The sequence below is a fragment of the Camelina sativa genome, chromosome 1 (genome assembly GCF_030686135.1).
Source record: "Camelina sativa cultivar CO46 ecotype springtype chromosome 1, ASM3068613v1".
Taxonomy (NCBI): domain Eukaryota; kingdom Viridiplantae; phylum Streptophyta; class Magnoliopsida; order Brassicales; family Brassicaceae; genus Camelina; species Camelina sativa.
The window spans coordinates 16,536,080-16,549,118 of NC_141880.1; the positions used below are offsets into that span (position 1 = coordinate 16,536,080).

At 32.8% G+C, this 13,039-nt stretch overlaps 1 protein-coding gene and 1 long non-coding RNA gene across 3 annotated transcripts; both read left to right on the forward strand.

Moving 5' to 3' along the window:
• The first annotated feature begins 2,982 nt into the window (after nucleotides 1–2,982).
• LOC147950005 (uncharacterized) lies at nucleotides 2,983–4,024 on the forward strand. Of its 2 annotated transcripts, none has more exons than XR_015562675.1 (2): nucleotides 2,983–3,584; nucleotides 3,750–4,024. It is a non-coding gene; the product is annotated as an uncharacterized LOC147950005 (long non-coding RNA). The 2 variants fall into 2 exon arrangements; XR_015562677.1 differs by having other exon boundaries at nucleotides 2,986–3,356.
• Nucleotides 4,025–9,098: 5,074 nt separating this feature from the next.
• On the forward strand, nucleotides 9,099–10,951 carry LOC104793532 (UDP-glycosyltransferase 73B5). Its single transcript, XM_010519895.3, has 2 exons — nucleotides 9,099–10,228; nucleotides 10,338–10,951. Exons 1-2 carry the CDS (start codon nucleotides 9,238–9,240, stop codon nucleotides 10,799–10,801), a joined length of 1,455 nt encoding a protein of 484 aa, XP_010518197.2. The 5' UTR covers nucleotides 9,099–9,237; the 3' UTR covers nucleotides 10,802–10,951.
• The last annotated feature ends 2,088 nt before the right edge of the window (nucleotides 10,952–13,039 follow it).

Here is a 13,039-nt window from a genome sequence, read left to right on the forward strand (position 1 = left end):
CATCATCTCTACCACATTTGCTAATCTTTTTTAAGAAACTTTTTAATAAATATCATAAGGATAATAGATAAATACTAAACTAAACTTCCTCATTTCCTTCCTTAAAACAAAAATAAAGGTTTTTTCAATTTGTTTTGCTGTCTTTTCAACTTTCTCATCTCTTTCTTCTTCCATTAACTCTTTCCACACATTTCTACAGAACACTTATCTCATTCTTTTTTTTTCTCATCTCTTTCTTCTTCTCATCTCTTTCTCATCTCTTTCTTCTTCCATTAACTATTAATTATCTCTACATTTCTCCAAATCCAAAAAATCTAAACACAAAAAACCTTTTTTGTTTATAATGTTTCCAACTTTTCTTTCCAAAAATTCCTTTTTTTTTGCTCTTCGTCAACTCTTTCAGAAGCTCACCTCTATTTTCTTTCCATGACATTCACTGTTGTCACTGCTGGAGCTATTGATTTGGTGGACCAATTAACCACACCAGATTGTCCACTATTAATCATGTGATGGACAAGTTATTTTACAAAACCAATAATTTATTTACTCGATAAACTAATTTTACACTTATCTAAAATCTCCACTTGTCCACTATCAATCATGTCATGTACTACATGATTCACAAAAAACCCCATAGACATCATACTTGACAAATGGACAAGTATTTTAAGCTAATGGACATGTTTGTATTGCTCAGCTTGTCTATCAGACAAACCTTGTCCACATAACTAATTTTGTCTTCAGACTTATGTTATTCCACCCACTAGATCTATATATATATATATATATATATATATATATATATATATATATATAATTTGCAAACTCTATGCAACTTTCAGATTGTAAAGTCTACGGTCCCACTTGCTATCTAGTTCCAAGAATTAATCTCCATCCATTTTGCTTATTCATGTGTTATTTCTAACCCATTATATGCAGGGCAATTTAGTCAATTTATCTACTCTGTGTGGTAGATCAGAAAATGTGTTTTACTTTGTGGTAGAATTCGAAAATTTTAAACAAATATGGTATAATTGACAAAATTCCCTTTTTCTTTCTCTCTCCCTCTCCTCTTTCTCTTTTTCTCTTCCTTTTCTTTTGTTGTCACTTTAAGTAATTATTATAAAAAATTAGATATTTATGTTTATACAATAAGTTATAATTTTTTTTCTACATTTTAAGATTCATATTAATATATTGTGGATGAACTATTGTAAATTAGGATACAATGACAACATCAATCCATATATCTATGATCATGTGGATACCAATCAATTCAGGTGTCCATGACAACACGTCCATATGAAAACATATTATTGAAGTAATACCCATCAATTCATAATAGAAGTAATACCCATCAATTCATAATAGAAGTAATACCCATAAATTCAGGTATCCATGACAACATGTCCATATGGAAACATATTATCGATAGGGGTTATAGTGCAATTTTTTAGATAGTAAAGTGTGTCAGAATACAAATAGAAAGTTATAAAAATGTCAGAACTTAGAATATCCCTAAATTATGTTCATGGGATTGCTAATGATAGATTGTATATGTCAGAATATAAATAGAAAGTTATAAAAATGTTAGAACTTATATCCCTAAATTATGTTCATGGGATTGCTAATGATAGATTGTATCTTAGAACATTTTGTTCTAATTAAGTAGATAATGATAGTTTATATCCATAATAATACATCTACTTGGACTTATTAGTTTATAAACAACTTTTAAAATTAAAAACAAAGAGCTTGATGCGCTAAACAAAATTCACGGATACAATACATGAAAAACAAACACTCACAAATCAAAGTTTTTAAAAACTTATCCAAATGGATAACTATATGTGAAAGAAGAAAGAAGAATATGTTGAGTTTTACGTCTACTTGGACTTATTAGTTTATAAACAACTCACAAAGAAGAATATGTATTGCTTGGTTGAATAAATGGAGGGATGGTGAGTTGAATTTTTTTGTTGGTTGAAAAATTGGAGGAATCATGTTTGAGAAAGAAGAAGATGTATTGTTTTCTCTCTCTATGATTAGAATCATGAGTTGATTTTTTTTTAATTCTTATTTAATTAGAAAAGAGTTAGTAGTTGGGGTAAATTGTCTTTTTATTTAGTAAAAGTATAGGGATAACATAAAGTGGGTGTAGATGCTATTACTTTGTATGGAAATGGATATAAATGCAAAATTCTCATAGATTTATGGGTGAATTACACTCACACCTACTTTGTCTTTCAAGTTTTTCACTTACACCTACTTTCCTTCTTTCCTATACTTTTACAAGTTTTTGCCAAGGATACACACATATTTTGGACGATTTTGCCTTTCTCCTCTTTCTCTCCTTCTTTTCTCTTTTTTTTTTTTCTTTTTGCTGTTAACACTTGAAATGGTTATCATAAAACAAATTATCTACTTATATATATATATATATATTATGTTATGATTTTATATTTTCTACATTTAAAGATACATATTGCTATATTTTTGATGAATATTTAGATTATACAGTATCCATTTGTCGTTGAACATTTGTTCAATGATAAGTGTATAATAAATTGCAGTATTATTAATAGATAGTTACTTGTGTTTATTCATACGTAATAGAAGTAATGCCCATCAATTCAGGTGTCTATGACAACGTGTCCATATGAAAACATATTATTGATCGGGGTTATAGTGCAATTTGTGGATACAATATTTATCCACATGGATAAATATTTGTGGATACAATATTTGTCAAACTTATCCAAATCCCTCATATTAATCGAAAACACAATTATAAAATAAACATTCGTTTTGTGCAAAATTACAACAGAATGTCGTTGGAGTTATGACAAAATAAATAATCTTCGAAATGGGTAAAAATGTAATATGGCTTATACTGGATTCGGATAAAAGTGCGGATCCTTTTGACCCGCTTATGTTATTTTCGGATCCTTTTCATTAAATCGTAACTGTTGATTCATTTTTATCATGTCCATCAATTAAATAAACCTAAAAAAAGTTATCCTCTCTCTATGCTTCTGTCGCCGTCTCCATATCCAAATTCTTTTTCCTAGAAGCTTACACAACAACTCTTGATCAGCAGAACTAAACACGAATTCTCTCTTTATTTGGTGAATTCAGCTACATTTGTTACCTTTTTATTTTCTTCTCAATCTATTTGTTTCCTTCCAAACCATAATCTCTCTTTCGCTTTTTAATTAAATCCAATTCTTCTGTTAAATTCATGTAAACAAGGTCAGTTTTTTGAGGTCACTGGTTCGTACTTTTTCCCTACTTTTTTAATGAGAGTTTTGGAGATGTACATTATAGTTATCACAGTAGGAGCTTTCTTCTTTTGGGTAGGTTTGTTTTTTTTAATCTATACTTTGTCAGCTTAATTTTTATTCTCTGAGATTAACCGCTGAACTCAAGATCGGAGATGATACTTCTCTATTCTGTTTTCCATATTATCCTCTCTATACCTCAAAATTAGAATTTTAGTAATACGAATCCATTCTATTCTATGGTGATAATGAATTATTTACTCACATATCTACGGAGCATTACACATGCCATTTTTGCCAAAGGTACTGACAAATTGTATTAATAATTTGTTGAGAGTGTGTTATCCCTATGACGCCATCTGAATACAATATCCAACTTAAGCTTGCTTCTTCTCCTTCAATCATCAGCATATGCCTTTTTAAATTGCCGTGATCTAGCAATTAACCAATACTTTCTTGTGGTTTCAGGATTTGGATGAAATTTTGCTGATTTGGTTTCAAATTACAAAGAAATTGAAGATGAAGAAGGCTTAGACAAAGATGATAATTCAGATGGAGAAGATCATGGAGAGATACCTGATAAGTTTGCTCTGATGGATGTAATGTCTTTAAAGAGATCATGAAGAAGACCAAAGGAGATGATACATTGGTGAGACGTGAGATAGTAACTAGATTCTTGAAAACCGTGGTTTTGATTTGATTTTATTTAATGCTTATATTGATATCCAAACAAGTTTAGTTAACTTTCTCTACTATCCTTATAACCAAACACAATTAAAATACTTTAAATATTCATATATATAATGTTCTATAATAAATATAGATATTTAAAAGATTCATTCCAGATTAAAATAAAAAATTCTCCTATCATCTCTTTTTGATTTTAAATTTTAAATGTAGTGAATTTTCATATAATACATAATGTTAATAAAAAATGTGTATTTTTCTGCATATATTGTGATTTGAATTTTTTTAAACAAACATATATTACTCAATTAATATAAAAGTGTGTGTTCAACATATATATATAGTAAATTTACTATATAGTAAATTATAAAATTTTAAGAAGTTTATAATTTATAACTGATATATCTAAACTTAATAAAAAGTTTAAAATTATAAATATTTAAACATATTAAATTTTCAAAATTACACAAACGAATTATATTACATGACTGGTTATATGACATTAAAGGATTGAATTAATAATACTAAAAATAAACTATCAGTAATATAATATTTCAATACGGGTTACATCCTCATTTTAATGTTTTAATAACACCAATATAAAATATGTCGAATCAAACTGATTTAATTAAGATTGTAGTAAACAAAAATTATTGTGAGGTATGCTACAATTTATATATTAAATAATTAAAATTAACAAAAGAGTATACTGTATTAGCAAAATTAGTATTAAAATATGTGATATGTTATGTAGATTATAGTTCCCAGTCCTCCATACAAATTCCATGACTTAGGTTTTCACTTTGAGCAATGTGGGAAAGCGATCCGTGTTTAGAAGGTGCACCTTGGAATGGAGGTTAGCCAAATGCGTCAGTGATGACATCTTAAATGTCTTTCTAATCTCAATCAGTACAATTTTAAAATTCATAATTTAGTTGTTGGAGAAATTGTTGTTTGTTCAATTCTGAGAACTGGATGGAATCTTATGAGAATCATCGTTGAGGTGAATATCGTTTTGTTGTGTCTTTCTAGCACCATAGATGCTACTCTATATATAATTTATCTGTTTTACATTTTGTTTCAAATTTTATGTAGACGGCAATTTGTGTAACCTGTTTTTGTAATGTTATATGTACAAAAGCGAGCTTCACGCATAAACTCATTTCATATTCCTTTTATATCGTATAAAAAAAATGTTATGTAACCTGTTTTTTAATGTTCTATGTACAAAAGGGAAATGATAACATCGAACAACACTAAAATGTTTTTTTTTATATTGGATTAACATATAAACATCTTAACACCAATACTATTTTACAATATAATTAACATATAGAGGTTATGTAAAACTTTACATGTTAATATAGTTAATATAACAAAAAATTTGCTTTGTCTATATAAGTTCACCAGAATTCCAAAATTTTAATCTTTACATTTATTTAAAAAAAAATGTTAAAACAAAGAGTTGTCCTTACATATTCATTTTCCTATCTTTTTCTGTCTATCACATAAAATATAAATATTAAATTTGGAAATGAAATGTTAGTATGCCACTTATGAATTAAGCCATTCATTTTTTCTTTCAAAGAAAAATATTATTGGAAAATTATTTACCCGTTTAATTAACATCAATATTAGAATATTGATTCGAATATGCTTATCATTTAACCAACTGTCCTAATATGAAAAAGGGAATGACAACGATGATCAACACAAAAATAATTACTATATTACATACTAACAAAAATAAAAGCTAAAATACAAGACGGGTGGGACAGGATCAGACGCCAAGCATGGAAGCTATTAACTTCCGACGGAGTCTTTCACCCTTACATGCTGAAGTCGAAACTTTCATTTGGGCAATGTATTGCGTGATCGGACATGATTACCGTAATGTGGCATTCTACTCAGACTGCGCTGATTTGGTGAAGATGGTGTCTTCGCCACACGACTGGCCGGCGTTCTTGACATATCTTGATGATATCAAGATGGACAGGGAGGAGTTCTTTTCTTTTTCCTTATCTTTTATTCCAAGAAATTCAAATGTAAAAGCAGATCTTTTGGCACGCTATGCGCGCACATCTCCGCATAATGTTCTGTATGTAAACAATTTCCCTTCGCATTTGCTCCACTAAGCTAATCTTTTGTTGACAAAAAAAATAATAATAAAAGACGGGTGGGACAGGACATAACGGGATGTGACGTGTTTTCTGTTCTAAGTGAAAAATACTATATAATTTTAACCGAAATTGAATCAAAAGAATATTGAAAATATTTAATCATAAGATTTATTTATTTTTAAAATATACTCTTAATATCATCTGAACTATATTAATGTTTATGCACATAATTTTATATCAGAAAATTTAAAATAAATTATGATTAAAAGTCCAATCTATTTATGGTATTATGATGAGAAGTAGTGGATGTGAGACAAAATTGAGTCATTTGTATAACAGAAAACATTGTACTTAAACGATTTTGAAAAAAGGTTGACTATGTGACATGAACTACTTTGCGACGGTATTTTGAGAATTTTGGGTTTTTTTTACAAAAAATATTTAAGAGTTTTAAGAATTATAAATTCTACTAACTATATAAATTAAACATTTAAATGGAGAATACATGCATTTCGTCTAAATTTTTTAGCCAAAATTTATTAATAACATTATTAATAGTTAATTATTTAAAAGAGAATGGTTATGAGACATAAAATTTCTAATGGGATGGACCGGGACGGTACGAAATAGGATGGGACTGGACGAGATTTAACTCCCATAACACAATTACTTTAAATTTTTCAACAAACACGTATTGTGCTTGATTATTATGGATGGATTGCAAAAAATTGTATATTTTTCCGTTGATAAAGATGAGGATCATGATTATTTTCGGTACGGTTGCGTTATCCTACATATACACCAAAATATTGACAAAACCCCGTAAAAAAGTGGCAACCTAAGTTTTACGAAAAATATTAATATTATACAATTAAAAATTGACGATCTAAAGGGGTTTATTGTTTGACTGAATATATGTTTTACCAGTGTTTTTTGAAGTATTTTAATTGACTAATTAATTACATAAACTTTAAGAAATAATAATTAAATTTTGAGAAAAATCCAGTTTATTTATGGTATTAATACGAGAAATAGTATACATAAATTGAAACGGGTAATTCGAATAATCAAAAATAATATATTGAACGATATTTTTTTTTTAAAAAGAGACATAAATTTTAGATAAAAGTACAAAATCAGAAAATATAGGTAGATAAATTCAATTGTCAAGCTTTGACTAACTTAGACAAGGATTAACTATGCGACAGGTAATTAACCACTTTAGAACTGGCACTTTGAAAATTTTTGTATTTTTGAAAACAATTATATATTTTTTGAAAATTATAATTTTTTGGATAATTTTAACTAACTAAAATATATATATATATATACATATATTCAACGGAGAACTCTGGTATTATGTCTAAATATCTTACCCAATCTCTTTTAGTAAATATTGTTTAACGAGTAATTATTTAAAAGAGAATGAACATAAGATAAAAAATTATGATGGATACGGGACAAGACGGGACAAGACGGGACAAGAAGAGATTGGATGAGACGAGACGAGATGAGACGGGATAAGAAGAGATGAGTTGGGACGTGAGGGGATGAGACGGAACGAGTTAGTGTATAACACCCGAATTAATAACGCACTTGTGGTATAGCAAGCGAATTAATATATTTCTTAATCATTTTACGAATTTAAAATTTATATGAATATATTTTGTTCCGTGGTGGAGCACGGGTTAATACCTAGTAGATAACTATTTGTATCAACTATTACACTATATTTTTTTAAAAAAATTGGAACAAAGAATACGGCATAAGGGCATCTCCATTAGTGGTAGCTTAATAAATTTTGTAGAAACTTTGAGCATTAAAAGTAATTAAAAAATGAAAACAACAATCAAAACTTAACCATCGATGCTAATTTAAGGGTTTTTAGAGTTGTATCTTAACTATAACGTGTCCGTTTCTGATTGGCTAATTTTTTTTTTTCATCTCTCCTCTGTCGACTATTTCTTTCTCTCTGCCCACGGCAAAAATCTCCCAGAAGGAGTTTGGTTCAATTGATGATTTCCCCGGCTTCAATGTTGGCGTTTATTACAAAGTCAGAAAGTATTCTTTATGTTCTCTTCTCTCCGTCTAAGCTATTATTGTTCGTTTGAAATGAGGGTTTTCTGATTTGGGACTTTCACTTCTCTAGGCGAGTTCAGGATCTCCATTGCCCAAAAGTAGAGTTCTCCGGTATCTTCTAGAAGGTACAAAAGGTTCTCAAGCTGAAACTACCGGAGAAGATGTGGCTTGAAGTAATCAAAATTATTCTCTGTTTTTTTTAAGAAGCAGAGAATTTGATGAAACTAATAACAAGAAGATTCCAATAAGAAGATGAAGAAGACAAAGAAGAAGAGAAGAAAAAGACATACTTGCATACATGTAATTGTAATAGTTTAGGATCAACCATTGGACACATAAATTTAAAAATTTCTTATTCGAAATTCTTAACTCAACATTTTTCAATCAAGCAACTTTGTTTAGTGGCCAACCGACGAGGATACTCTAAGATATGTAGTCTTTCCCGACTTGTCTTAAATTACATAGATTTTTTTTTTTTTAAATGATTGCCTTATCGCGTTTTGTCACAATTGACAGGTTCGGAATTAAATAATTTTGTAGGTTTTATTGTTTTTTTACAGTATTAATTCGTCAAAACACCCAAATGGTTTACCAATCAGAGAAAGTCGTTTGATTTATCAAAATAGTACGCGGAATCATCTGATTTTTAGTATTTTCTTGTGGAAATGCATGGCCTTCAAATTACTCGTCTGCTCGTCACTAAAGTAAGAAGTCAAAGTTTGCTTCTACGAGAGACATCATCACATGTATCATCATATGTTCATATTCGATTCCCAATTCATATAGCCAACCTACCAGAACAATGCAACACAAAAGCAAAACATGACGTATGCAAAGACGTGACATTCACCACGTGGATAACTTTATTTGATCTTCTTCCACTGTCTTCTTCTACGTGTACGCGCGTGCGTGTATACATATATAATTCAATCCAGACAAGAGTAAGAAAAATAATCCAATCCAGACAAGAAACCCTCTTTGTTTTTGTCTGATCACATCAAACATTTCATTTCCGTTATTCTTTTCTGTTTCATCCTGTAAAACCCAGAAGTTGGTTTCTACAAGCAAACATGAACAGAGAAGTTTCTGAGAGAATTCATATTCTGTTCTTCCCCTTTATGGCTCATGGCCACATGATTCCAGTTCTAGATATGGCCAAGCTTTTCGCGAGCAGAGGAGCCAAATCAACCCTTCTCACAACTCCAATCAATGCTAAGATCTTGGAGAAACCCGTTAAAGCATTCAAAGTTCAAAACCCTGATTTCGAAATCGGAATCAAGATCTTCAACTTCCCTTGTCTAGAGCTTGGACTGCCTGAAGGATGCGAGAACGGTGACTTCATCAACTCATACCAAAAATCTGACTCAGGTGACTTGTTCTTGAAGTTTCTTTTGTCTACCAAGTATATGAAAGATCAGTTGGAGAGTTTCATTGAAACAACCAAACCAAGTGCTCTTGTGGCCGATATGTTCTTCCCCTGGGCGACAGAATCTGCTGAGAAGTTCGGTGTGCCAAGACTTGTGTTCCACGGCACATCTTTCTTTTCCTTATGTTGTTCGTATAACATGAGGATTCATAAGCCACACAAGAATGTTGCTACGAGTTCTACTCCTTTTTTCATCCCTAATCTCCCCGGGGACATAGTTATCACGGCAGACCAAGCTAATGTTGCTGACGAAGAAACACCAATGGGAAAGTATATGAAAGAGGTTAGGGAATCAGAGACCAATAGCTTTGGTGTCTTGGTGAATAGCTTCTATGAGCTGGAATCGGCTTATACTGATTTTTACAGAAGTTTTGTGGCGAAAAGAGCTTGGCACATTGGTCCCCTTTCGCTATCCAACAGAGAGTTTGCGGAGAAAGCCGGAAGAGGGAAAGAGGCCAACATTGATGAGCAAGACTGCCTCAAATGGCTCGAGGCTAAGCCACCTGGTTCAGTAGTTTACTTGTCCTTTGGGAGCGGAACTAACCTCACTAACGAACAGCTGTTAGAGATTGCTTTCGGTCTTGAAGGCTCTGGACAAAATTTCATCTGGGTGGTTAGGAAAAATGAATACCAAGGTAATGTGTTCCTCCGATCCTCAGCTGTTATCTGTATTTTTTCAGTATATTTGCCTCAATGTTAACATAGTAATTACTTGTTGGATGTATGGTTGGGACAATGGGACAGGTGAAAATGAAGAGTGGTTGCCTGAAGGATTTGAGGAGAGGACAACAAAGAAAGGGCTGATAATACGGGGATGGGCGCCGCAAGTGCTAATACTTGACCACAAAGCAATTGGAGGGTTTGTGACACACTGCGGATGGAACTCGGCTATGGAGGGCATTGCTGCAGGGCTACCTATGGTGACATGGCCAATGGGGGCGGAACAGTTCTACAACGAGAAACTATTGACAAATGTGTTGAGAATAGGAGTGAACGTCGGAACTACCCAGTTGGTGAAACAAGGAAAGTTGATAAGTAGAGAACAAGTGGAGAAGGCAGTGAGGGAAGTGATAGCTGGTGAGAAGGCAGAGGAAAGGCGGCTATGGGCTAAAAAGCTGGGGGAAATGGCTAAAGCCGCTGTCGAAGAAGGAGGTTCTTCTTATAATGATGTAAACAAGTTTATGGATGAGCTGAATGGTAGAAAATAAAGTAAGACAGAACATGTTTAATTTTGTGAGATGGATCGTTTGCCACTATTTGGTAAGAGAAATTCCGTATTATGTCAAATAGAATAAAACTGGAGGACATGTAACTTTTAGTATATCTATGATTGATTCAAGTATTTCTTTACTTTTTAATTATTGTGATCATGATCATTATCACCCTAAATCACTTATTTGTTCTATTCGAATTAGAAGATTGACTAAAGGATCTAAGTATATGACATAAATATATGTAAATATAAGTTTAGGGATCTAAGTGTAAATATCTCAAACCCTAGTATCCTCCTTTGTTGTATAAATATGTAGCAATTCATTCACTTGGTAATATAAGAATTATTCAGATTTTATATGGTAATCGCCATCACTTACACACGACTCCACTGCCACAATCACTGAACCCTCGATCTCGTCGTCCTCGTTGCTGGTTTCTCCTGTTGCTGTTCACTTTCCACCACCGGCGATTGCTCCCCCATCTAATCATGGTCCGACGGCCCTAGCTCCTGGAGTTTCTGATAATCCGCCGTCTCTTAACCGTGATATACGCTTTACATATCAACGACGTAAACCCCGTGTCCAACACGGTCCACTACCATCGACTTTAGCCCCACAACGCGACCAAACACACCACGATCAGGTTCAAGACCGATCTTCATCATCATCCTCTTCTCGGGTTGCGTACTCTGTTGCGACTCCAGTGTCCTCCTCCACGTTGTCACCACCTTCATCTATAGGACCCTCGTACTCTGATCTTCACCAGTCGACGTCTTCCTTATCCCATGTATTATCCTCTAACCCTACCTCTTCTTCTTTCTCTACTTCTAACTCAGAGCCCACTGCTCCCCATGGAAATGAATCGCAACCCACGATTCAGCGTCACCCTCTTCCTAACGAGCCCACTGCTCCACGACAAAATTAGTTGCAACCCCCAACTCAGCCGCAACCCCTTCTACATCCCCCACCACGCCAAGCTACACCAATACAACCACAGAACCAAAATAACATTGTTGAGCCACCACAAAATGAAAACTCGAGCCAAAAACAACATTACTAAACCGAACCGCAAATACGACTTTCATGTTACCTCTAGGACCATTTCCAAAGAAGCGAAAACAATAATCCAAGCTTTAAAAGACCCAAATTGGCGACGTGCAAGTTCAACGGAGTATGATGCTTTAATAGGAACTCATACTTGGGATTTGGTTCCACCTAATGCATAGCAGAATGTTGTTGGTTGTAAATGGGTCTTCACAATCAAATATCTTGCTAATGGTGATCTTGAACGATACAAGGCTCGCTTGGTTGCAAAGGGATATCACCAACAGTACGGGAAGGATTATGCAGAGACCTTCAGCCTTGTTATCAAGTCGACAACAATCCGTGTAGTACTTGATGTTGTTGTGAAGCTTGCTTTACCAATCAAACAGTTGGATGTCAATAATGCTTTTCTTCAAGGTGAATTAACTGAGGAAGTTTACATGTCCCAACCGTCTGGCTTTGTTGATCCCGACCATCCGCATTATGTTTGTCGATTACGGAAACCCATCTACGGTCTCAAGCAAGTCCCGCGTGCATGATATATGGCTCTAAAACAACATCTACTTCATACTGGTTTCACTAATTCACTTGCGGACACTTCATTGTTCATCCGTGCTTTGGGATCCACTCTCACCTATGTGCTTGTTTATGTCGACGATATCATCGTCACTGGCAATCATTCCGCTATTGTTGAGAGTGTTTTTCAATCATTTGCTAAACGTTTCTCCATCAAGGATCCTACCGACATTCATTACTTTCTCGGCATCGAGGTCTCACGATAATTAATCTCATAATAATAACTGACTAAATCTTGCAATGGTTTAAAAAAACGTAGATTTTTTTCTTTATATAACATGATTTGAATTTTTAAAATCGGATAAAAATTAGTTAAAATAGAAAATAGTGTTTGTTTAACACTTAAACTATATAATATAGAATAAAACTAAATAGTATAGAATTACACGTATTTAATAAAATAAATTTATAATGGCGGTAATAACAATACAGTAATAGTGATGGTTATACGACATGGAAGTGGTTACAATGAACAAGGTGGTGGTTGCAAAGGTGGTGGTGATCTTGATGGTGGTGGCGGTGATGGTGGGATAGTAGTGTTGGTGTGGTGGTGATGATGACAGTGGTTGTGTTTAAAGTGACAATAATCGTAAAAGATAAAACATAAACAAT